At 35.0% G+C, this 27,918-nt stretch overlaps 1 protein-coding gene across 1 annotated transcript in view; it reads left to right on the plus strand.

Annotated features, from left to right (window-relative positions):
* The window catches only part of GPC5 (glypican 5), a 1,215,201-nt gene extending 1,188,828 nt beyond the window's left edge, over window positions 1-26,373 (plus strand). Inside the window, exons 8-10 of the mRNA XM_081815097.1 lie at window positions 14,810-14,940; window positions 21,535-21,657; window positions 26,122-26,373. Coding sequence (XP_081671223.1) covers window positions 14,810-14,940; window positions 21,535-21,657; window positions 26,122-26,175 — 308 coding nt within the window. The 3' untranslated portion in view covers window positions 26,176-26,373. The remainder of the gene's footprint in view (window positions 1-14,809; window positions 14,941-21,534; window positions 21,658-26,121) is intronic.
* The last annotated feature ends 1,545 nt before the right edge of the window (window positions 26,374-27,918 follow it).

The following is a 27,918-nucleotide window of genomic DNA, read 5'->3' on the forward strand; positions in this document are numbered from 1 at the left end:
TCTACTAAGAACTCTTTTTAAATGTGTTTTGTTATTGTAGCACTTTTTACAAGGAAACTCTACTTGACCAGTTCCAAACTGTACAACCTGTATGAAGCTCCTCCTCTCAGTGGGTTTCTTATTTCTATGTGGAATCTCCTCTCTTGCAGTGTCCTGTAAATAAAGATTAAATTCCACTCTTTTCTTTAAAAAAAAAAAAATGACGGCAACTACAAGAGGAATTCAAGAGGACACCTTCTGGAAATCCAACACTCAAATAATGGGACTTCCAGACACAACAAAAAAATGGAGGACAATTAACAGTGAGAGAATTCAAGAACATTTCCCCAGATGGACATGAGTTTCTAGTTGGGAAGGGCCACTAATTCCCAGTACAATAGATCTAATTGTCCCACACCAAGGGACATCATAATGAGATTTCAGAACACAGTGAAAAAGATATATTGAGATATCTCTGTTCACTATACATCTTTTTTGTTTTATCTCCTTAAATAAGGTTTGCTATAGGCTTTTAATTTTATTGCTTTGTAGTCAGAGAACTCATATTTTGTGATATGTGATCTCTTTGTAAATGTCTTATGTATGCTTTAAAAGAGTGTTTATCCTTAGTCCTTAACTTCATGATACTACCTGTAAATCTATCTACCTGGCCATATTCATTTATTAAGTCAAGTTTGTGAAAGCCTGTATTTGGAACTGATGTAAAAAAGTAACCCTTCTTTCCTCTTTTTCTGAGGTTAGAACCAATTAAAACATAAGCACATATGTCAGACAGATAAAAATAAAAATACCAGCTATTTTACAGTTAAAAACTAACCTAGGGAATGTGTTTATATATAATACCTAATATTTCATCCAGGAGTTATCATTAAGTCAGAAGTGTAGCTAGAAAACTATGGGCCTTCCATGCAAAAACAGTTGGCTTCAGCTCATGTCATAGAGAAGAGCAGGGAAGAATGCACCCTTACTGTGGGTAAGCAAATCTAAAGAGTTAGAAAACTCTAAAAGGTCAACATTCTGGTTTTTCCTTCCCACCTGCTAGCCAGATAAATGTGTTCTCTTTCATGTGAAGGAACTGGTGAGGTAGGGCAAAGAGATGTGAAGAGTGTTACTAGAACCATGGCAAGAAGGCAATGGAGTTCTCCCAGAGACTCTGGTTACCAAGTCATCTGTATATATCTTCACTGATTTTCATCTGCTTGAGTCATCAATTACTGAGACAGTGGGGTTAAATCCCCCACTGACTGTGGAGGTGTCCATTTGTGATTTTTACCCAATTATTTTCCTTCATTGATATTTCTTTATTTTAAGGATGTTAAAGGTAACTTAGGCTCAGAATTTTGTTCAATTATTTCTCTTGTTATTATGTAATGAACTTCTCTCTCTTTTTAAATGCTTAAAACCCATTTTCTTTTTTATTAATATAATGACCTCAGCTTTCTTTTGGTTATTATTTTCTTGGAGTATATTTTTGCAAGCATTTACTCTCACCCTTGCTGTATTATTTTATTTTAGTGCTGCTAGATATTTATTTAAATCCAAATTGAGTGTTCCCTAATTTTATTTAGTTCATTTCACTTAGAGATTACTAAATTATTTGCATGTGGTTTTAACATCTGATTTTTTGTGTTTTCTATTTGCCAGGCATTTTTGTTTGTGTGTTTGTTCTTTCCTGGCTTCCATTAGGTTTTACTAATTCCCCTTTCCCTCACTAGATTAGGAACATATATATTCCATATTAATTATTTGCTACGTTTTGAATTTTTAACATTCATTTAAATACATCACTGTCCTGACAGAAACTAAATTTAATATTTCTCACTTCTTCCCAAATATACAAATACTTTAGAATGTTTTAACATTTACATGTATTTCAATCATACCCTGTTTTTATCCCCCTAAATTAGTCATTCTATTGTTTTTTCAACCAACACACTTATATACAGTAAGCTAGATATTTGCCAGTTGCTTTGATCACTACTGTAACTTCATCCCACTCCTTCATGTGGCTCAATTTCTTGGATTTTTACACATACTCTTTAATAATGCATTTAGAATAGTTTGGGGAGTGTTAAAAACACTTACTCTTTGTTTAAAAAGCTTTATTTATTCCACACAGTTTAACTTTGTATAGAATTCTGCATTTCTCCTTGTTTAGAATGAACTTTTCATATTTTATTATCTATTATTGCTCTTGATAATTAATCTAATATTCTTTTTTTTTTTCTGTTAAGGGCAATCTGTCTTTTCCCTGGATACTTTAAAAATTTTCTCTTTGGGGACTTCTGTGTAAGACAGCAGAGTATGAGGACCCTAAGTTCACCTTGTCCCATGGATACAACTAAATAACACATCAGTATAAATAACTGAAAAAAGGATCCAAAGATGGACAGAACAAACTCCACAACTAAATGTTGATAAGAGGCCACATTGAAGAGGATAGGAAGGGTAGAGAAGGGGTGGGGAGTTAAACACCATGGGTCTGACCACAGGTATGAGGGAGCCACAGACAACAGACATGGAAAGAGGTGAGAAACAGACTATCACACTAAGAAGCCTGCATGGCAAAGACAATAGCATTAGGCTTTAAAAATCCAGGGGCTGAATTTTGTGAGTTCTTACAACCAATGGGACCTTAATGCCTGGAACTATAAAAATCAGCAGGCTCAGCTCTGGCAGAGCCCAGAGGATGATAGGAAGCTGAGCCCATGCCCTTAAAGAGACAGCACTACAAACAGCAAGCAGAGATACAGAATAGAAGCAGCAGTTTGAAAAACACCTGGAGCATACAGGAAAGAGAGTTATTTACTAATCTCAGAGTTTCCTGAAGGACTTCTACAGGAACAAAGGAGCTGGTAGCCACCATTTCCCTCTCTTGCCCCCATGATAAACACATGGTCACCTGCAGGAACCAGCACACCACCAGCATTTACTACTAACCTACTTACATCATGCCCTGCCCCCTCTAGCAGGGCCTGCCTCAGTCCCAATGCTGCAGGTCCCCTCCCCAAGAAGACCTGTGCAAACCTTGTCAACACTGAGTCTTCCAACTTCATGCTTTGCAGGACCTCAGTCCGGGTGGCTGCAGCTGGTCACCTCCCACTGAGGACATGTGCACTCTACCCATGCACTTTGCAGAGTGACCCCAGTCAGCTGCAGTCTCAGTGGCAACTGGGCATTTCCTGTGGAAGAGACCAGCACCACCTTGTTAAAAGTGCATGCCTTGCCCACTACTTTCAAGAGCAAGAGACATAACTGACTTTCCTAACACAGAGACATAGGCATAGTTAGACAAAATAAGGACAGAGGAATATGTCCCATATGAAAGAATAAGACAAAATCACAGTAAGAGACCTAAGTGAAACAGAAATAACATTCCTGATAGGGAATTTAAAGTAGTGACCATAAAGATACTCTCATTGGACTTGAGAAAAGAGTAGAAAACATCAGCAAAATGCTGAACACAAAGATAAAAAAGAATCAGAGATGAAGGATACAATAATTGAAGTTTAAAATACACTAGATGGAATAAATAGCAGGCTAGAAGAAACAGAAGAACAGATCAGTGACCTAGAGGACAGAGTAAGAGAAAGTAAAAAAGATGAGGAAGTGAGAGAAAAAATTTATCCAAAATGAGAATAGACTTAGGGAACTCAGTTACTCCATCAAGCATAATAACATTCACTTTCTAGGGATCCCAGAAGAAGAGAGAGAAAAGGGGGCAGAAAATTTATTTGAAGAATAGCTGGAAACTTCCTGATTTGGGAGAAGGAAACAAATTCAGATCCAGAAGGCACAGAGATCTCCCAACAAAAATCAACCCAAGGAGGTCCACACCAAGACACGTAGTAGTTAAAATGGCAAAAAGCAGTGATAAAGAATTTAAAAAGCAGCAAGAGAAAAGAGAACAGAGAACAGTTACGTACAAAGGAAAACCCATAAGGCTATCCGCAGTTTTTTAAACAGAAACTTTGCAGGTCAAAAGAGAGTTGTATGATACATTCAAAGTGCTAAAAGGAAAAAAATCTGCACCCAAGAATACCCTATCCGGCAAAATTATCAATCAGAATAGAAGGAGAGATAAATAATTTCCCAGAAAAAAAGTTAAAGGAGTTCATGACCACTAAACCAGCCCTATAAAATATGTTCAAGGGGACTTTTTGAGTGGAAAAGAAAGACCAAAGTAAGAGTAAGAAAAGCAGGAAGCACAAAATCAGTAAAAATAAGTATATCTGTAAAAATCAGTCAAGAAACTCACAAAATAAAAAGAAGTATGACACCGTATACCTAAAACATGGGGAGGAGAGGGGAATAAAGAATGGATTCAAACTTAACCATCAACATAAGATAGACTGCTGTACACAGATGTTATATATAAATCTGATGGTAACCACATATCAAAAACGAATAATAGATATGCAAAAGGTAAAGGAATCCAAGTATATCACTAAAGAAAGCCAACTTATGTAGAGAGAAGAGAGCAAGGGAAGAAAGGAACAGAAAAGATCCACAAAAACAAACACACAAAAAAACCAAAATGGCAGTATATAACTTTGAATGTAAATGGACTAAATGCTCCAACCAAAAGACATAGGAGCACCTGGGTGGCTCAGTCAAGTCAGTTAAGCATCTGACTCTTGATTTCAGCTCTGGTCATGATCTCAGGGTTGTGAGACTGTGTCCCACATGGGCCTCTACACTGGACATGGAGCCTGCTTAAGATTCTCTCTCTCTCTCCCTCAGCCCCTCCCCACCCCTCTCCCTAAGAGGGAAAAAAAAGACATAGGGTGATGGAATGGATAAAAATACAAGACCCATTTATGTGCTGCCTACAAAACACATGCCTATTGAAAGTAAGGAGATGGAGAAATATTTGTCATGAAAACAGATGTGAAAACTGGGGTAGCAATACTTACATCAGACAAAATCAATGTTAAAACAAAGACTGTCACAAGAGAAAAAGGACACTATAAAATCATTAAGGGGACAATCCAAAAAGAAGATATAACAATTGTAAATATTTATGCACCCAACATGGGAGTACCCAAATACATAAAATAGTTAATAATATAAAGGAGCTAATACAATACAATAAAATAATAGTAACACAATGATAGTAGGGGACTTTAACACCCCACTTACATCAATGTACAAATCATCCAAACAGAAAATCAAGAAGCAATTCATGGCTTTTATTGATACACTGAACCAGATGGATATAATAGATATATTCAAGTTTATTTTTTAAAGATTTTATTTATTTATTTATTTGAGAGAGAGCACAAGCGGGGGGAGAAGCAGAGACAGAGGGAAAAGCAGGCTCCCCACTGAGCAGGGAACTGACACAGGGAGTAGGACCTTGAGATTATGACCTAAGCCAAAGGCAGATGCTCAACCAACTGAGCCACCCAGGCACCCCTGATACATTCAGAACATTCCATCCTAAAACAGAATACACATCTTTTCAAGTGCATACAGATCATTCTCCAGAATACATTACATATTAGGTCACAAAATAAGTCTCAACAAATTCAAAAAGATCAAAGCTATACCATGCATCTTTTCTGGACACAACACAATGAAACTAGAAATCAACAACAAAAAAACTCTTGAAAGACCACAAATACATGGAGGTTAAATAACACACTATTAAACAATGAATGTCTCAACCAAGAAATCAAAGAGGAAATCAAAAGATACCTGGAGACAAATGAAAACACAATGATCCAAAATCTTTGGGATGCAACAAAGCTGTTCTAAGTGGGAAGTTTATAGCAATACAGACCTACCTCAAGCAGCAAGAAAAGTCTCAAATAAACAACCTCACCTTACAGCTAAAAGGAGCTAAAAAAAGAACAAACAAAGCCCAAATCTAGCAGAAGGAAGAAAACAATAAAGATTAGAGCAGAAATGAATGATACAGAAATGAAAAGAAAGAAAAGGAAAGGAAAGGAAAGAAAAAGAAAAAGATCAATGAAACCAGGAGCTGGTTCTTTGAAAAGATCAAGAAAATTGATAAACCTCTAGCCACACTCATCAAAAAAAGAGAGAGGGAGAGGACTCAAACAAAATCAAAAATGAAAGAGGAGAAATAAATAACTAACATCATATAAATACAAAAGATAAGAGAATATTATGAAAAATTATATGCCCACAAACTGGACAACCTTAAAGAAATGGATAAATTCTTAAAACTGTATGACCTTCCAAAGTTGAATGAGGACAAAATAGAAAATTTGAACACTGATTACCAGCAAGGTAATTGAATCAGTAATCAAAAATCTCCCCAAAAAACAGGACCAGAAGCCTTCACAGGTGAATTCTATCAAATATTTAAAAGGGTTAATACTTATTAATCTCAAACTATACCAAAAAATAGAAGTGGAAGGAAAGCTTCCCAAATCAGTCTATGAGGTCAGCGTTATCCTGATACCAAAACCAGAAAAAGACACCATAAAAAAAACGAGAACTACAGGCTAATATCTCTGATGAACATAGATGGAAAAATCCTCAACAACATATTAGTAAACAGAATCCAACAATACATTAAATAAATCACACATCATGATCTAGTGGGATTTATCCCTGGGATACAAGGGTGATTCGATATTTGCAAATCAATAGGATACATCACATCAATAAGAGAAGGATAAAAACCATATGATCATTTCAATTGAAGCAGAAAAAGCATTTAACAAAGTACAACATCCATTCACATTAAAAAACCCCAACAAAGTAGGTTTAGAGGGAAAAGACCTCAACATAATCAAGGCTTTATATGAAAAACCCACATCTAACATCATAATGGGGAAAAACCAGAGTGTTTTCCCTAAGGTCAGGAACAAGACAAGGATGTCCACTCTCACCACTATTATTGAACACAATACTGGAAGTCCTAGCCACAGCAATAAAAAGAGAAAAGAGAAAGGTGCCTGAGTGGCTCAGTCAGTTAAGCGTCTGTCTTCGGCTCAGGTCATGATCCCAGGGTCCTGGGATTGAGCCCTGTGTCTCTTCCTGCTGAGCAGGGAGCCCACTCCCCCTCTCCCTCTGCCCCTCTCCCCTTCCTGTGCTCTCTCTCTCACACAAATAGATAAATAAAATCTATAAAAAAAATTTTTTTAAAGAGAGAAGGAAATAAAAGACATCCAAATTAGTAAGAAAGAAGTAAAACTTTCATTATTTGCATTTCACATGATACTATATATAGAAAACCCTAAAGACTACCAAAAACACGAGAATGATAAGTGTATTTGGCAAGGTTGCAAGATACACATTTGATGTACAGAAATCCATCACACTTCTATACACTAATTATGAAGCAGCAGAAACGGAAATTAAGAAAATAATCCCATTTACAATTGCCCCCAAAATAATAAAATACCTAGGAATAATCTTAACCAAAGAGGTGAAAGATCTGTAATCTTAAAAACTATACACTGTTGATGAAAAAAATTGAGGATGACTAAATGAAATGAAAAAGACATTCCATGCTCCTGGATTGGAAGAGCAAATATTGTTAAAATGTCCATACTACCCAAAGCAATCTACACATTTAATGCAATCCCAATCAAAATACCAACAGCATTTTTCACAGAACTAGAACAAACAATCCTAAAATTTGTTTGAAGCCACAAAAGACCCCAAATAGCCAAAGGAATCTTGAACAAAACTGGAGGTATCACACTTCAAGACTTCAAGTTATATCACAAAGCTACAGTAATCAAAACAGTATGGTACTGGCACAAAAATAGACACATAGTTCAGTGGAAAAGAACAGAAAGCCAAGAAATGAACCCACAATTACATGGTCAATTAATCTTTGACAAAAGAGGCAAGAATATGCAATGGGAAAAAGACAGATGGTATTGGGAAAACTGAACAGCTACATGCAGAAAAATAAAACTGGACCATTTTCTTACACCATATACAAAAATAAACTCAAATGGACTAAGGACCTAAATGTGAGACATGAAACCATAAAAATCCTAGAAGAGAGCACAGGCAGTAATTTCTCTGACATCAGCCATAACAACATTTGTCTAAATATGTCTCCTGAGGCAAGGGAAATGAAAGCAAAAATAAACTATTGGGACTATTTCAAAATAAAAAGCCTCTGCACAGAAAAAGAACAAAACAAAAAGGGTAACTTTACTGAGTCAGAGAAAATATTTGCAAATGACCTATCTAATAAAGCATTAGTATCCAAAATATATAAATAACTTATACAACTCAACAATAAAAAAAAAAACAAATTTGTCAAAGATTCATTGACTACAATTAAAAGTGGGCAGATGACATGAACAGATATTTCTCCAAAGAAGACATACAGATAACCAACAGACACAAAAAAATGATGCTCAACATCACTCATCATCAGGGAAATACAAATCAAAACCACCTTACACCAGTCAGAATGGTTAGTATCAAAAAGACAAGAAATAACAAGTGTTAGTGAGGATGTGGAGAAAAATTAATCTTCATGCACTGTTGGTAGGAATGCAAACTGGTGCAGCCACCATGGAAGATAGTATGGCGGTTCCTCAAAAAAATTAAAGATAGAACTACCGTACAATCCAAGAATGGCTCTACTGGGTATTTATACAAAGAATATGAAGTAATTTGAAGAGATATATACACCCTTATATTTATTGCAGCATTATTTACAATAGGCAAACTATGGAAGTAGCCCAGGTGTCCATCTATAGATGAATGGACAAATGGATAAAGAAGATGTGATATATATATATATATATACATATATTATATATGTAGGAATATTATTCAGCCATAAAAAGAACGAAATCTTGCCACTTGCAACAATATGGTTGGCTCTAGAAAGCATAATGCCAAGCAAAATAAGTGAGTCAGAGAAAGAAATACCATATGATTTCACTCATATGTGGAATTTAAGAAACAACAAATGAACAAAAGAAAAAAAGACAGAAACAAACCAAAAAACAGACCCTTAACTACAGAGAACAAACAGATGGTTACTAGAGGAGAGGTGGGGGAAGGGATGGGTAAAATAGGTGAAGGGGATTAAGAGTACACTTATCTTGATAAGCACTAATATATGGAATTGTTGAATCACTATATTGTACAGCTCTAATATAACAATGTATGTTAACTACCCTGGAATTAAAATGTAAAATGAATGAATGAAACTGAATTTGAGGAACTAAATAGACATATTCCAAAGAGACATACAAATGGTCAACCAGTGCATGAGAAAGCTAAGTGCTAAACATCACTAATCATCAGAGAAATGCAAATCAAAACCACTGTGTGGTATCACCTCACACCCATTAGGATGGCTACTCTCAAAAAGACAGCAAATGTTGGTAAAGATGTGGAGAAAAAGGGAACTCGTGTGCACTGTTAATAGGAATGTAATTTGGTTTGCACACAATGGAAATCAACATAGAATTCCTTAAAATATTAAACATAGGACTACCATATGATGCAGCAATCCCACTTCTGGGCATATAACCAAAGGAAATTAAAACAGGATCTCAAAGAAATATCATTACTCTCATGTTCATTGCCTCATTATTTACAACCGCCAAGATAAGGAAACAGCCTAAGAATTCATTAATGGGAAAATATGTGGTATATATACACACAATGGAATATTCAGCCATGAGAAAGAAGAAAATTGTGCCATTTGAGACAAATGAGGACATATGCTAAGTGAAATAACTCATAGAAAGACAAATACTGTATCATATCATTTATATGTGAAACCTAAAAAAGACTAAAGTCAGAAACAGTAGAGTGGTGGTTACCAGGAACTGGGGGTGGGTAGTGGTGAGGGAATGGGGAGATGTTGGTCAAAGGATGCAAACGTCCAGGTATAAGATAAATAAGTTCTGGTGATCTAGTGTACAGCATGGTCATTATAGCTATAATACTGTATTATATACTTGAAAGTCACTGAGAGATTAGATCTAAAATGTTTTCACCACAAAAAAGAAATGATAATTATGTGACATAATGAAGATGTGTTAGCTAAAACTATGGTGGTAATCATTTGCAATATTTAAGTATTTCAAATCAGTGTGATGTATACTTTAAACTTACACAAAATTGTGTGTCAATTACATCTCATTAAAGATGGGGGGGAAGAAAAACTGAATTAGAGAAACATTTTTTATAATTTTGTGATTTTCTTTACTCATTTAAATTATCAATTTATTCATTCACCTAATTATTACCAAGTGCCTACTAGGTGAACACAGAAATTAATGAGGGATACCCTACCCTGGAAGAAAGACAGCTATAGACTGTCAGATTTCAAATACCCCAAATACTCCTAAATATCATGAAAATATATATATAAAATTACATCAAATTTTTTTCTGTATCAGTATCTACTCTTTGAATCATTTGTTATAATGTGTGCACTTAGTTTCCTTAACCCAATTTACTAGTAACATTTATTTTTATTCACATTGTACAGATCAATATTTTGTGAATAAATAGATGCATATTTTCTTAATTATGCCCATAAAATTACCTCATAAAGGTGGAATTATTGGGTTGAGGTAACATATATTTAAAACATTTTTATATACATTGGCAAATGCCCTAAAAAGGAGGTTGTATCCTTAACAAAACTATTATCTCCTCTCTGCCTTGCCTTTGTCACTGGACATTAGGTAATTGACATCTTATCATGTGTAAAATGATATTTATTTTCTTTCCAGCAAAGAAGGCTTTTCAATTTTTTCTAGAGATAAGTTAACCTTTTATCTTGTAAATATCCATTTACTTCTTTTCACCATTTTTCTATTGGGATTTTTGTTGTTTTCTTATGGATTCTAAGAACTCTTTCTGTGTTAAAGACATTGCTGCAACATGCACTGCAATATTTCCTCCACTTCACTATTTGTCCCTGTAATTTACTTTTCCATGTTGCACAGAGATTCTTTTTTTCAGATGTTAAAGCTATTACTCTTTTATTTTATAGAGTCTGCCTAAAAATCTATATGCTTTCCCCCACCTACACATAAATTTAAAAAAACAACCTGCAGGATTTGTCTGCTTCCTCATTATTTATACTTAAGTCTTTGGTCTTAGAGGCACTTACTTTAGAGAATGCTCTGGGGTAAATATCTATTTTATTTTCCAAATACTTAATCAATTAGTCAGTACTGTATTTTGACTAACCCTCCTTTCTCACTGAAAATGCTGTCATTTCAAAATTCCGTAAAACCGAAGTCATGTCTAAAGTCATCCAGCCAGCCTGTGGCCGAGTCAATGTTTGACTGCAAGTTCAAGGCTTTATTTGTGTAGTGGCAAAGAGCATGGTGCTAGGATCAAAGAGAACCACATTTGGCTGGGACACACCTGGGATTTAGCTACAACCACGTTACCTTGAGCAGACTACTCCTTCAGCTTCTAATCTGTGGATGGGAGAAAATAATTCTACCTAACTCGTTCGACTGTGTGAAAATCACATCCTTCAATTTATTCATTCAATGCTATTTATTAAAAGCCTACTATGTAATAGACATTTTTAGACCATTTGTAGAGATAAATTATTTTGACTTTGTTGAACTCAAATAATGACCTATAGTCCACCCCCAACATTTAAATCTGCCCTACACTCTCACCATTGGTAGAATAGACAACAGTTGGTTGTTTTTTGTTGTTTTTTTTTTAAGACTCAAAGTATGAAGAAAAAGCCTGTAAATGTATAGTGCATATTAGTCTCCAGCAGGGTACCTGACAGAGAGGTAGCAGAAAGTAAATTTTGTAAATGAGTGACCAAATTAAGAATTAATTCTTGCCCATGTAATTTTCCTTATTAAAAATAGAGAATAAATTATCTTTAAACATAGTCTTCATTGTTCAGTGAAGCTAAGAGAATTTTTTAAATATGTGGATAGATGAAGTGGAGAGAGAGAGGAAGAAATACCCACATTCCCCTGTCACAAGGCAAAGGTTGGCATATGCAGGATAAAAAAGCAGCTACATGGAGCACCTGGGTGGCTTAGTCAGTTAGCCATCTGACTCTTGATTTCTGCTCAGGTCATGGTCTCACAGTCCTTGGATCAGGGAGTTTAGGGCTCCGCACTCAGAGGAGAGTCTGCTTGAGATTCTGCCCTTCCCTCTCCCTCTTCCCCTCCCCTCCATGCACGTGCATGTGCATGTACATACTCTGTCTCTAAAAGAAATCTTTTTTTAAAAAAAAAGAAAAGAAACTACAATCTTCTCAGATTCATCAAGTCATTTTGATTCAACAGTTTACTCGCCACATGAATTCTAATTCTGAGTACTTACAGTTGCTTAATACACAAAAGTAGCACAGAATCAGCCATCCCAAATAAAGGAAGAAAACACACACACATACACACATATTCTGGGCAACATAATTAACTTTCTGTGTTCCCAATATGTGGGATTATGTTCCCAATCTGTGTTACATGCTGATTTCTTCGTGCCCAGCAAAGTGCCTGGAGTCAGCCCAGTTAGTGATCAGAACACAAGCTGGGTCTGGACGTCTGGATTCAGCCCTGCCTCCCCTGTTCACATGTTACTTAACCTCCCAGGGCCTCAGATTCCTCAGCTATAAAATCAGGCACAGTAACAGTGCCGACTACATGGGATTATCATGAGAATTAAACAAGTTAATATTTGTGAAGTGTTTAGAACAATACCGGCACCACAGCATGGGCTCTATCAATATTGCCAAATAAATTAACACATGACATTTCTTTCGTGGTGCCTTTTCTGACCAAGTTACATCCATCCCTTTTACATACTTCGTAGTACCAACCATCAGGCATGTACCCAAATTTTAATAGTACATTTATTTTTATAATAATATGATTATTGTCTTCCCTCACCAAACACAGAAATATGAATTTATTGGCATCTGGTATATTGCTAAGATGCATGAAAAAGATTATTCAAAGATTACTTTTTGTTTAAGGTATTAATGTAATAAATTCCAAAACTAATTTTTTTTCTTTTATGGGTCTTTGGTTAAGCTTTGGTACAATTTACAAGCTTAGTTAATTAAATTCCTTTAAGAAAACCATCTTTGCATCAAATAATTGCGGGGCTAGCCTTCTTAGCATGCTCAGATTTCTTAACAGATGTCAAGATCTCATTGTGATTTGATCCGAAACTGTAGCCTTCACTGCAAGGCTCTTGAAGGGATCTTTAATTGTTGTCATATAAGTCTCATCGCAAGGGTCCATCATCCTTAGAACTATTAATAACATCTCTACTTCAGACGTGAAAATGGCATCTGCTTGAAAGTGAGATATCCCTCCCAGCATTGCCTGCCTTGCTGACCTAAGATTTAACCTCTTTGTACTTACACATTTTTACTCATTTTGATACCCTTGAACCCAGACCAGTGGCTGGCTTATGAATGAATGAAGCTCAAAAAGGCATAAGAAAAAGTTACTCATGAATCCAACCCAGACACCTCTTCAGGGTGTTTTAAAAAAGAAAAGCAAATCCGTTCAAGCTCAAATTTATACAGTTATCTTGGAAATAAAAAATTTTTCAATTGCCTAAAGTCCTAATAGCTCCTTGTTAAGCTCTGGCTATAACAAGAAGTATAAAACCATGACTAAAATATTCACACTCTGGTCCCTATTAAAAAAAAAATCACTAGTTTATTCGTCTTGCCTAATGACACAGAAGGGCAAAACTGGTACCCAAACAATGAATAATAATGTAAGAGCTCAGACTGTAAAATCAATATGTCAGATCAGTAGAGCTGTGCTTCGTTTTAATGTTCTCATCCCTGAATGCAGTTGAGCTTACCTTCTGAATGGTATACATGATTCACCTAATTACATAAATATCAAGTTTTCCTTATTATGAGGATTTTTTTCAATCTCACTGTAATTACGATGTCAATATTTATGGCTGTAGTAACACTGAATTTAAACTTTATTAATTGTAACTGATAGTGGCATGCCATGAGATATTTCAGATGGCCATATGGTCTCAAAACATTGCAGGTACTACATAGTAAATGATAAGTTAGTAACTCCCTACAGATATCACAGTAAGGTAGGCTTCTTTAAGAAAAGGCTTATTTCATCCCCAATAATTTGGGGGCTGGTCTCCTCAACTTGTCAGGTTTCATAGAACAGAGAAGTAATAACCGGGATGTACCTGGATCTTGGTCTATAATTTTACCCATTTTTTTTAAATCCAACACATCATTCCTAACTTTAATCCCCACCCTATTAACAAATTCTTTGATCTGTTGACAGATGTCTACACCTCCATCCCCACAGCTGTGTAGGTGTATAAAAGATATCATTTAATATTTGTTATTATTCTTCGATATTTTTCCAATGAGGAGCCTATGCATAGTTCAGTCTAAACCAGAATACCATTTGTATAAATTCTATTTTAAAAATGTCCTAACTGTTTCTCCTTACATGGTTTTGTTTTCACTAGAAAAGTTTCACACAGTTACTGCAATTGTTACATCTCTGAGGCAAGCAAGTGCCATACCTCAGGACATTTTCACTAAATTTCTTTTTTTTAAACCAATCAGTGACATTAGAAAAATATTCCAAGTGCTTTAAAAAGCTGGAGAGTTTTCATTTTGCTCTTATAATATTTTTGAGAACTTCCACTCAAGGGCCTGCACTCTCTAATTTAAGAAGAACAGAATTACCCATGGCACATTACCCATCTAGAGTTAGGCGAACGCATGGGCAAGGCTAGGATAAAACAATTAGCGTCCACATTTGGGGTTTCACAGCTGTTCTAGATGCATCATGGTGAGGGGCTCATGCATTCTCCTGTGTTTTCTTACTTGCTTCTTCAGGGATGCCGGAAGAGATGAACCTCAGTGACGTAAAGCAGATCCATCAGACGGGCCGAGGTAGTACTTTAGATATAACAGGAGCAGGATGTTCAGCAGCGACGGCATCTACCGCATTTATGCTGATGGGTGTGGTAATGTTACTTCCTTGGCTTTGGTAACTGAACTCTTCCACCCTGATATACCTGTCTTATCGGAGTCTTGATTTCTCCCCTGTCTTCACCTGACTGGAATAAGAAATCTTTTCGAATTTAACAATTATATTTATGAAAAGGTATGTCACACTAACTTCTTGTAAGCCAAGTGGGAATGTTCACAAAGTATTTAAAAATGATAGACTGTTTGCAAACATGTCTTCTAGGATTCTAACTTAAATCTTCTTAAATTTTAACACATTAAACCTACAAATGTGAAGAGCACAGAAGCGACTTCGAATAAGAAGGATTCAGTATATCTGTAATTTTACTATCTTTGATTCTAAATTCTTTTCTTTATAAAAGAAAAATGTCTTAAATTGAAAGTGTATTTGCAGAACAATGAAAACAGTATATAGTGTTTCTTAAAATACTGAAATTGGAATTCCATTAAATGAATCAAAACAAATGATGGCAAATAGCATGCATGAATTTTTAAGAGATTCTTCCATTTTTGCAAGCTATATGAAGAAATTACGTGAAGTCTGTAAGTTATAGAGTAGATTGTTAAGGAGCATTTCATGTAATTTTATTGAAGAAGCTTGATAAATTTTATCCACTGTAACTTAGCCATTAACAAACCTTAACCTGAATATTTTGGTAGCATCTGAGCTGTATTCTAATACATTCAAAATGCATCTTTGGTATTGTGGCTCTTTTCCCTCCCTTTGCCTAATGGATTTAGCCATGTTGTAAACACACACTTGCTCTGGGAATATCTCTAAGAAAGCCCTTAATTATTTGGTAAATAACTTGCAAAATGATATATTAATCCATCCTCCAAATATTATATACTATTTTTTAAGTCGGTATTAAATAATTGACTATCTATACATTTCTAAGTCTCCTATTAATATCTAAAGACATGTACTAATACAGAAAATGTAGCACACAATGCTTAGCTCTTTTTCTATTCACACATAAGGAGAGCCGCTAATCCACAGTCCCTGATTTCCCGGTTGTGATAAGATGCCTCAGCAGACCCCGATTAGGATATGTTTATCGTTGTACTTAAGGAAGAAGAGATAAGTCAGCTTTTATTAAGAAGTATCATATCCAGTTGGTAGCCAGAAAATATTATTAATACAGTGACAGAATCGAAAAGAGAAATGCTGAATTTGTAAATTTTTTAAAAATCAAAAGGATTTGAAATGACCTCTGAAGAAAAGTCAAACAGTCAAATTGATGGCAAATATTTGTAAGGTAAAATCACTCTCTCCAAATCAGGAAAACAGTATATGATCAAATCTTGTTCTCTCGTGGGTTCTAAATTAACGAAAGGATCTGACAATGGTCAATTTAAACTACAATATGTTTAAACTGCCAAATCAGATTGTATTGCCTTTTAAATAGACCTCAAAACTGTAAGTGTTATTCTACCTGGCAGGTCTGGCTGTCATTTCCCTAGGCTTCCATTCCAGATCTTAATATTTATTCCATGATCTACTTGGTTTATAACTCATTTGCACCACCATGCTCCACAAATTATAAACTTCAACATATATTTGTCTAATCTTTATTTCAAGCTCAGCTCATTATTTAAATAAACAGGTAATATGAAGTCACCCATTTGTGACACTCCTGCCCAAGTCATGGTTGGTTTGCTCTGGCAAAACTTCTTTCCCAAACTTAGAGGAATTTGGAAGCAAACTGAAGGGCATAGCTTAGGAGACTATGATGTTTCTGGATTAAATAACATTATAGCAGAACATTTTAGATGTGGCAAGAGATGTATAAAAGCAGAGTGGTAACAACGTTAATAGTATGAGTGAATTTTTTTATCAACTAAATTTTACATCCTCGAGTGGGTGTTGTCTACCTCCAGGTAGGCACTCTAGAAACCATATACATCATAACAGTGCTACTCTAGCTTCAAACATGTGTACGCTTTTAGAATTCCTTTAAGAGCCTGAGGCATATTTCCTAATATTCTCAATGAGGATATTCATTCTTTAATACTCTATTCCATAGCATTGTATGTTTGACCAGCTCTTTATAATTTAAAAGCTCTTTGAAATGGAACAGAGTATCCCATTTAACCTTCCTCACCCCTCAAGGATGGGCTCAATTTTTAGCCAAATAAAAACAGTAACACTGAGGGTTTTTTAAAATGGCTCAGAATTTGTTTCTGAAGTCTTCCATAAGTCTAAAAAACTTTGAGCAATGGTAAGATTTTTGAATATGTGTCTACTTTCTAAGATGACTTAAAGGATAACATTCAAGTGAATATATATTTTTAAAATATCACATCTTTATAGTCATATCTTATGCTTTGATCATGTAAACAATGGCTTTTTGTTAAATCTGAGTTATTTTTATATAAATTTAAGTGATCTTGGAACAGTCTAGTATTATGCATGTATAAGAGAAGAATCAGTTAATGATATGACATAACATTTATGTGGCTCTTCCTCTGTATAGCACCATGATCAGTGCTTTTATGCACAATCTCCTTTGGTCCCCCCAATAACATTATCACCTCCATGTACCAATGAGGAAACTGAGGCTTACAAATATTATGTAATTTGTCTGGTGTCATACAACTCATCACAGTAGAATCAGATGGGTGAACATAATGTCTCCAAATAAACTGTATATGTTCCTGGTTCAAAGATAGTGTAGCTCGAACAATAGCAAAGAATCATGAGATTAGCATAAAAATTATTCAGAGGTAATTTAAGGCTCCAAACTAGGATTTAAAAAAACAAATTCAATTGACTGTTTAATGATAATTGTATAATTATAAAACTGCATATTAGTGCAAAAGCATAAAGAAAAGGAAATGTAAACATGAACCTTTTTTCAGTACCAGTCATTGCCCTCCCACATGTTGAAAACCCATTCGAACACATCAACACCCAAGATACATCAGCTACCAAAAATGAGAAAGAAAATACACAAGTTTTACAACTATCATGGAATCATGAAATTCTTTTTCTGTGCAACTGAAGGGTATAAAATATTTCTTTAGCCATAATAAAAAAAAATAGGAAGGCAGGAAGAAAGGATGGCAAGGAGGAAGGAAGGAAAGATGTAAGGAAGGCAGGGAGGAAGGCAGGAATATCATTTTTAAAGCCCTAGATTTGCCTTTTTATCCTCTATTCATTCAGGAATGTCTTATCAATGAAATAATGTCTGGAGTATTCTCTTGTCATTAAAGAATAGAAGTTAATAAGCTATTTCCTCCCATACACTCAGATTTCTCTGAAGTGCTCAATGATGATGCTTTGAAAAGGATTCAATTAGTTTATTGCTAATTGTTTTCAATCACTTAAAATATTGTTTCTATCATCATAACCCTTCAGGTACAACAAAAATTGTTTCTTCTTGAGTGAATGAATTCAACCTAGACTTCTGTTATTCTATGAGATATTCACAGGGCAGTCTGTGATATCAGTATTTCTTTATATTGCAAACTTTAGTAGCCTATATAATTACATGGGTTGTATGAAAATTCAGAAATAATTCTTAATGTTGTTAGGTATGACTTTGGGCATATCAAGTTTTTCTTTAATTGCAGATTATTGTACATTTATTATTTCTGATTAAAATATAGATAAAACATATTGCTCAGGTTGAAAGTCTGCTTTCTTTGCCTTTGCTATAATTCCATGGTGACTGAAGGGGTGTTATGTCATTATTTTATAAATGCAGATTAATCTAATGCAATTCTTGAACTATTCTCTTTGCTTTCATGTGCAGAAAAATACTAAAGAATTTCTTCACATTATAATTTATCTTCATAGTAGAAACAACAATAATATGTGGAACAGGGTAGGGTGGGATGAATATTTTTGATAAATTTGCAAACATGACCCAAGTGTCTCTTGCCTTCTTGCACTTATCAATTGTCACAATGGAATCATCTTCACCATGAAGGATAGGTCACACACCCCCAAATTTTTACTTTGCCCATATCAAAGAACAAGAGGAAGAGGAAGAGGAGACAGAGGAATTTGAAATCACACAGAATTAAAAACAGAATAGTAATTATCTATTTATTTTTTTAAAGATCCTATTTATTTATTCATGAGAGACAGAGAGAGAGAGAGGCAGAGGGAGAAGCAGGCTCCCCGCTGAGCAAGGAACCCAATGCGGGACTCGATCCCAGGACCCCGGGATCATGACCTGAGCCGAAGGCAGATGCTTAACAGACTGAGCCACCCAGACGTCCCTAGAATAGTAAATATTTAAAGATCAAGAATTCATTGATGACAGAAGGGATAGGATTGACCCATAGGATGAATTTGGGCAACCTGGTAAGTAAATTAGTAAATTCCTACTTTTATTAGTTTCCATACCCACTTTTGAGAAGCACTGAACTAGACGAAAGGAAGCATCTTAGAAGGAAAGCAGCAGGGAGGAGTCTCTGATTTTCCTAAGATTACCCAGGGAAGGCCACCAACATTAGAAAGAAGAGAAGCTCAATTGCAAGACAAATGCTGTGAGCAGTACAGTTTGTGTTTCTTATCCTAGCTCTTGAAGAAAGCTAAGCACTGACCAGGTGAAGAATTTTCAACAGTAGCAGTTTCTTCAGAATGAGGTTGAAAGACCCACATAGCACCAAGAAAGAGTCCAACTCCATAACTGTGGTCAAATTGTCAAAGACTTCCAGAATACAATTTACAAAGTCACTGTCCTTTTCCAACTCACCATGCATGCTCATTGCTCAACCTATTGCCCACATACACACTTTCACACCCCATACACACTTTCTTGCTGTTCTTTCTATTTCCGTTTTGGTTTCTTATCTATAAAATTGAGTTAAGTGTATCTAACTCACAGAGTTAGAGGACTAGATAACGCAACACATGTTAGGAATCCTCCTGTCCCACTACACACCTTAATAATTCATGTTTGTTCCCATTAAGCCTTCTGTTCAAATGCACATGTTCCCAGGATGTGACAATGACAAAATATTTAGTTATGGATTCTGCCTGTGGATAAGCTTTTGAATTGTAAACAGAACATCAAGAAGGAAGTTTGAAATTGAGTAAGTAGAGTTTGGGGAGGGAAAAGTGAAAAAGTACAGCGAGAATCCCTCCTGCCTGGTTTCATATTCCAAGTTTTGCTTAGCTTCATCCTGCCTACAAGGTAATAACCTTGTTGAAAGTATATTTCAAAAAATATATTGGAAGTTAGGGAGTGATCTTGCTTTCATTGATTTTAAAGGGATATCGTCCCTGACCCAATGTTTACTTGTGAATTGATCTCTGTAACAAACTGAAAATCTCAACCTCCCCATCCTGCTTGAAAGTTTACCTGACCAGCATGTTCGGACCGCCATGTTGGCAACTATCCCATGGGGCAGAGCACAGCCCAGATGGAGGTGAGAACCAATCAATCATCAATAAGCAAGCAGTGCGCTGCTCAATATTGCACCAAGCGTCACCACCAACTTGATATTTCTGAGTGGCCAAATCACTCCTTTAGGTATACATTGCTAATAAGTGACAAAGCAAGTATTCTAAATCGAGTTGAACCTCAAAATCTTTCTTTCTACTGCACCATTCAGCATCCCATGAGCTCAAAAACCCCTGATTGGTCAGATATGATTAGGTTGGCCAATTTGCAGATTTTTGCAAGGTATTTTTAAATTTGTCCTTATTACATTTACTTTTTATTCCCATCTAGTCTTCAGATATATTTTTTTCTTTTGTCTTTCTTTCATCTCAAATTTAGCTCTGGTAATAAGGTAAGCATCCTGAAGAGATTCCATATGCTAGATGCCCTAATGTGGCCATCTGATGGAGAGATTGGCTCAATCACTGACTTCCAATCATCCAAAAATGCTGGAGAAACCAGAACAAACACAGCTTCAAAAGTTATGTACTAATTTTCTGTATGACCTCCAGCAACTTCCATACCCTCTTTGAACTACAGTTCCTCATCTGTAAAATAACGTGCTTGAGCTAAATGATCACTAAATTCCCTTCTAGATTTCTGGTCTTAAAACAGGAAACATTGATGCAGCCACAGAGAACATTTATTTACTTGATGTCTTATATTATAACCTACCATCACTTAATATATAAAAGGTGCTTTTAAAAAGTAATGGATAAAATGTAATTTTAGTTACAACTTTATGCATGTGTTTATAATTCAGATTTCTTTATCACACATAGAGATGCGGCTTTTCTCTAAGATTGAGTGGGATAATCTTTTTACAAGTAAAGGAAAGAATAGCTAGCCAAAGATTCTTCAGCTTTCATTTAATGGATAAGACAATATGCCTGAGCAAACAAATCTATCCTCATTAAATAGTTAGCAACTAATTGCTTTTTGTTTTAGCTAATCTTACAGGAGTTGGGATCTGGTGCCTTCACTAATTCAGCTGTGGCATCTCACAATATTTAAAAACAAATAATACATAGAGTGACACCAGTGAGAGACCAAAAGATAAAAGGGTGTAGAAGTAAGAGATGAAGTTATAAAAGTTAGTTTGACAGTGTTTTCTCTTCTCGGCAGATTTTCCCAGGAGACCCTTTTAAATAGGCCTAAACAAATGTTGTTGTCTCTGATGATTTATTGCAGAACAAGCTGACAGAGCACACAGGAGCATGTTATCTGGTCCCCTGTAGTGCGGGGGCTAATTCAGAAAATGAAGAAAGACCAGAAGTGCAGCAGTGGGAGCAAATGCTCTGTATCACTCAGCAAGTAAGCAGATGGAAGCTTGAAATCACAGCTTATTTAAAAATATAGCTCTTAAAGATGGTGTGTGGGTAATTTTAGTATTTTTCCTTCATTTATAAAAAAAATTAATGAGAATCTAAAAATTTCATCACAGATGGTAACTGCAATAAATTTATAATAAATATTTTTACTACTATTTTAGCTACGCATCTATTACAGTATGGGTATAATGGCATGTAAATACATGAACATATATACACATTTATCTATACCTATCTATAAAATATACATACACATTCATTATTTACTGTTTATTGTTATTGTGTTTATGTTTTATAAGCATAAAAAACTTGCCTTATGTCAATTGCCTTATGTCCATTAGTTCTGGCTTTTTAATCAGACTGAGAAGGTCAATGAAACATAACTTTTTAAAAATTGCTACTTGTTACTTTTCTATATGAACTTTCATGTTTAATTTGGAACAGATCAGCATTAAACAAGACTCTCCTACTATACACAAGAGAATATAGATGGCCTCTGCAGCAATAAGATGAATGCACAAGTTACATATTGCAGAAACCTTCACTTACACAGTCTTATATACACATTCTATTTTCCTTAAGAGACTTCCTTGGGGGAACAATACAACCAACAAAAATAGTTAGCTTATTATTCTCATTACAAAATATATAAAAGTGACTTTTAACTACCCACTTGCTTTTAGGTTGTTACCCAGCTGGTAAGCTGACCAAGCAAGGAATGACAATTCAATGTAACTAAAATTTATCATTTTCCCCAAGTCACCAATTGTGCTTTCTTCTCCTTTAGTGATACCCATCTTTTAGCGTCCCATTGTTTTTATTATCTATACACTCAGTGTCTGTGTGGGATGCTATGGCAGAAACAAGCACTCAGGCTTGGAAATTAGATGAGCCCTGGTTTTGAATATTAGCTCTGCCACCAACTTTCTGAAATATCTGTAAAATAAAGATGATCATACCTCCACCCCTGATTTATTGGGATTTATGCAGATATATTAGGATATCTTCTGATTTATTGGGAAGTTTTAATTAGTGATGTACTTATCATGATTGGAACATTATATTAATCTTAGTTAACATCTTTTTTTTTTAAGATTTTATTTATTTATTTGACAGAGAGAGACACAGCGAGAGAGGGAACACAAGCAGGGGGAGTGGGAGAGGGAGAAGCAGGCTTCCCATGTAGCAGGGAGCCCAATGCGGGGCTCAATCCCAGGACCCTGGGATCATATCCTGAGCTGAAGGCAGACGCTTAATGACTGAGCCACCCAGGCGCCCCAATTTTAGTTAACATCTTTTCAAAACTTGCTCTTAGGTGAAATCTTTCACACTAAGATGTGAATGATATGCTGAAAAATCATTTCAGTTCAAAACTATATGGAAACCTAAAGATCATGTATTTTGCAGTAAAGAAAGCTAAAATCCAAAACAGATATATGAATTACCAAAGGTAATACAACTAGTTTGAAACAGAAGACCAGCAAATGTTCTTTGTTTAAGAATAGTTCTATGTATACTCTATTAAATCAAAATGTTTTCTTAAAGTCAACTAAAAGAGGTCTGTTTGTAAGTCCTGCTATTCAGTAGAAATTACCCCATAACCACTGGGACTGAACAGATAGAAACAGGCAAATACATCAACTTGGGAGAGTATGCTTAGACTCTTGATTCTAAGGGTTACCAAAGAGAAGATAAGGCATTTAGAGAAATTATAAAATCTTAATATTACCTTGACATTCATTAAAATAGATAATATAATAGTGTTTCATAATATAATAGAGTTTATATATAATAGAATATACAGAGTATTCAGGACATCTTGATAAATAACTTATTCTAACATACAGATCATCATTTTCAAATTTTCCAATAATTTCCTTTGAAATATGGGAAATAAAATGTTTTGTGTCACTTTTAAAGGCATTAACAGAAACTTTTTTTGCTACTGTTATTGTTTTCTGCTATAATATTCTGATGCAATCTTTAAATTTACCATCTCTGTGCCAGATTAAAATTAGGTTATATCCTGAAACATGAAGATAATAGAACTTTTCCATGTTTATTTTCATTGGTAGTTCTTTGTTAAATACTAGTTTATTGTGCTATAGCATCTTCTAGATTTTAAAATAATGAGAAAATATGAATATTTGAAACTCTTCTAAACAACTTCCCCTCTGAGAAGAGTTCTTTCATTCTACTGTAAGACAGAAGGACAAGTCAGCTGGAGTTGAAATATGTGGTCTTTACTTCCAGAGTTTTATTCTTTTCTTAAAATCCAGGGATATGTTAACTATTTGTCTTTATTGAGCTGAGAAAGAAAAGTTCTCTATTCTCTTATTAGCTACCTTTTGTTAAAACGGAATAAACTGTCTTTATAATACAGGAAACTTTAGCAACTAAATGATGGATTCCATTGTAATAATAGAAAAAATAATTTAATGATCAGTATATTCATAGATACTGGCTCATATGGTAACTGAGAAATTTACATCTCTGTTGCCTTCAAGATTTATCTTAAATACAAGATTTTCTATAAGACATTAGTCAACCTTTGTTCTGATTAAGTTTCCAAAAATTCTGTCAACCTCTGTTAATATTTTGCTGCATTTTTAAAAATCTCTTAGAAATGCAGCTATATAAAATATACACACATATATCTAGATACAGATATCCATAAAGAAGACACAAATACATGCATACACAAAAGGAGACCGAGGTATATAGTGATTATATCTTTACATAAATATTCAAAGATATGATAGTTTATGATATAGTGACATGATATTTCCCTTTTAAGCCATCTTTATTGCTTAACAATATATCATGAATGTTTTCTAGGTCAATAATGTTAAAAATTATAATTTCACATCACTTGTTTAATCAATTCCCTATTGAGCATTGAATTATTGCCAATGTCATAAACAATGTTCCAATGAAAATCTATAAATTTTACACACCTCCATCTTAGAATAGTTCTCCTCTCTTAGGTGGAATAAGGAAAGGAGATTCTATCTTCTACTTGGAATGACCACAATCACCAACAGCAAACCAACCAAACAAACAATAAAGATACTAGGTGTATTTTTCATAATCACTGATCCTGTTATACTTTCTTCATTCCCTCTAATTAGAAGTAATTCTCTCCTAAAATCAACTTAATAGAAAATTAGATTATAATCATTTGTGTATTTATCTTATTTTCTTTAGTAGATTAAAGGTTACTAAAGGTTTCCTGAATCCTTCATGGTAGCATAGTCTTTTGAAATTAATAGGTGTCTAAACATATGTATTGGATCAAATCTAATTTCAAGGAGACACAAAAAGTGTTGTTTTACTATATTCTAATTGATTAATCTTAGAAATTTCCCATCTCAAAATATCCTAACAATAGTCACAATATGAATAATAATTCCTGCCTACATCAAAGTAAACTTGGGGAATAAATGATATATAGTAACATGTGAAAATATTTATAAATAGAAAAATAATACAGATTAGAATTGCTACTGTTATAGCCAGCAGGACTATTTGCCAGGGGTCCATACATTTTTAAGTATTCCACATATTACCTTTAAAAGTAGTGAAATATAACTTGAGGGACCTGAAGCTTTGAAGATGTCTGTATCAGAAAAGAGTTTATTAGACTGTGTATCTGCCAAGCTCAGAGTCCCTTCTGATGAAAATCAAAATATGATCCCCTTCCCTTCACAGCTGAGTGGATGGGGTGATCTAGGATAGCACTGTCCAATAGAAACATAATACAAACCACATATGTAATTTAAAATTTCCTAGTAGCTTACAACTTAAAAAAGATGAAAAAGATACAGCTGATATTAATTTAACAATATGTTTTACTTAATCCAATATATATATAGAATATTATTTTTCAAATTATAATCCATATAAAAATCAGTGAGATATTTTCTACTTTTTATATTAATTTCTTTTTGAAATCTAGGGTGTGCTTTCAGCACATCTCAATTTGGATACAATTACAGTTGCCCAGCTATTGGCTAATGTCTTGCACAACACAGATATAGAAGTAGAGAAACCAAGGCACCTTGGCAAAAATGATCATTATTAAAGGAAAAAAAACTTGAGTAGCCTCTCATAGTCAAAAATCTGAAGCAGGAGAATACATATTAACCTGGAGAAAGGCCCTTTTCTTCATGTATTAGCAAAACCTATCCTTCTAATTGGGTTTGACAACTGTAAAAGAGAGAGATCTTTGAAGAGGACAAAGCTTCTCTCCTTGAATAAATTCTAGTCAGTCTCTTCAGAACACTCTTCTCAAATAGGCTCTGATTTGGGGCTTCCATATTGGTGTCTGCATTATCCAATTTTACCAAGAGTCTGGCTAAATACGTTTAGCCAGAATTCTCCATCTGCAATATCTGGTCATCCTCAATTATCTAATAGGGTTCCTTGTCCTTTACTGTTCCCACAGGTGGTTCTGATCATCCTGGACTGCCTTCAGCAAGAATTTGTTAGATCACCTTAGCCAGAATTCCCCCATACTCCTGATGTTTCCTCTTAGTAAGTATCCATCCATTGAAAAGAAATAATCTACTTTTTTTCCTTGGCTATAAATTCCTACTTGGTGTTTTATTCTGAATTGAACAGGATCTCTCTCCCCCACTGCAAAACCCCATTAAAGCAGTCCCCACAATTTATTGCAGTAGTCCCCCCCTAAATAAAATCTGCCTTACAGTTTTAACAAGTGTCATGTAATGTTTTTCTTTAATTAAAGGGTGGGACATTCAGAACGGCAGTGTGAGGAACTCAAGGAAATGTTCCAGAAGAGGTATCCGCTAAGCTGGTCAAAGTGAGCACTGATAATCATTCAATTCTCTGGAAATTGTTTGAAGGATTTACACAAATTCAGAAGCATTTATTCATTAAATAAAGAAATCCAGTACAAGCAATGTGAGGCTGTGGCCTTCCAGTCAGGACTGCATTCATGTCCCACAGATAAGCCTTGAGGAAAAATTCCTGTAAGAGCAGCCACAGCTGAAAGACCTTTTCACCTCACCCCTACCCTGCCAGCACCACCACCCCCGCCACTGCCGCCCCCCGCCCCTCCCCCCGCCACTTTCTGCCATGGATGAGCTATTCCAGATAGATGATGCAGACGGCCATCAATAGATTCCACCTCTCACAGCTTAGTGTTATCAGAGGTCTATGTTGGCAGTGGCTCCCACCTGGCAGCAGTATTTTCCCACACCCAACTCTCACTAAGTAGAGAAGATATATTGGGACAGTTGGAAAAGAGTGCAATCCTTCTTTCTCAAGTAAATTGCAGCTTCCATCTCCCTCTTCCACTCCCACTGTGGAAGAGCAGTTCTAGGTAGGTTTGGCAGCAACTGAATATCAGCAGATTTTACCATCCCTGGCTTTACAGAATATCTCTACTGGGTGTGATGGGAACCCAGTAGAGTTAGCAGTTGCAGCCAAGTATTAGTGCAGCCAAATACTAAACAAACAACAGTAACAATACTCTCTGAAGAGGAATCAGTATCTAGAATTGCTAAAATAGAAGGGAACTTCCTCAACCTGACAAAGTGTACCTATTTCAAAAAATCCACATCTATCATACCTAATGGTAAAACACTGGAAGTTTTCTCCCTAGGATGAGGAATGAGAGAAGGACGTTGGCTCTTTCCACATCCATTCAATATTGTACTGGAGGATTTAGCCAGGATAATTAAGCAATTAGACAAGAAAAAGAAATAGAATAAAGGACATCCAGATTGAAAAGAAGTAAAGCTCTCTTTAATTACAAATGACTTGAACTTGTATGTATATGAGGCATCCACTAAAAATGTTAATATCAGTGAGTTTGAGTTAATATCAAAGATGAGCCATATTTCTGTATCCCAACCATGAACAATCCAAAAAAGAAAGCAATTCCACTTACAGTAGAATCAAAAAGAATTAAGTATTTAGAAATAAATTTAACAAGATAAGGTAAGACTCTTACACAAAAACTTATACATACAACTATAAAATAGTACTGGAAGAAATTAAGGATCTAAATAAATGAGAAGATACTTCATGTCCGTACATTGGAAGATTTCATATTATTAAAATGGAAATAACCCCCAAATTAATCTACAGATTCAATGCAATCTCTATCAAAATTCCAGATGGCTTTTTGCAGAAATTGACATGCTGATCCTAAAATTTGTATGCAAATGCAAAAAACTCAAAAGAGACAAACAATCTTGGAAAACAACAAAGTTGA

The sequence above is a fragment of the Leptonychotes weddellii genome, chromosome 3 (assembly GCF_054177405.1).
Source record: "Leptonychotes weddellii isolate Sample4059 chromosome 3, ASM5417740v2, whole genome shotgun sequence".
Taxonomy (NCBI): Eukaryota; Metazoa; Chordata; class Mammalia; order Carnivora; family Phocidae; genus Leptonychotes; species Leptonychotes weddellii.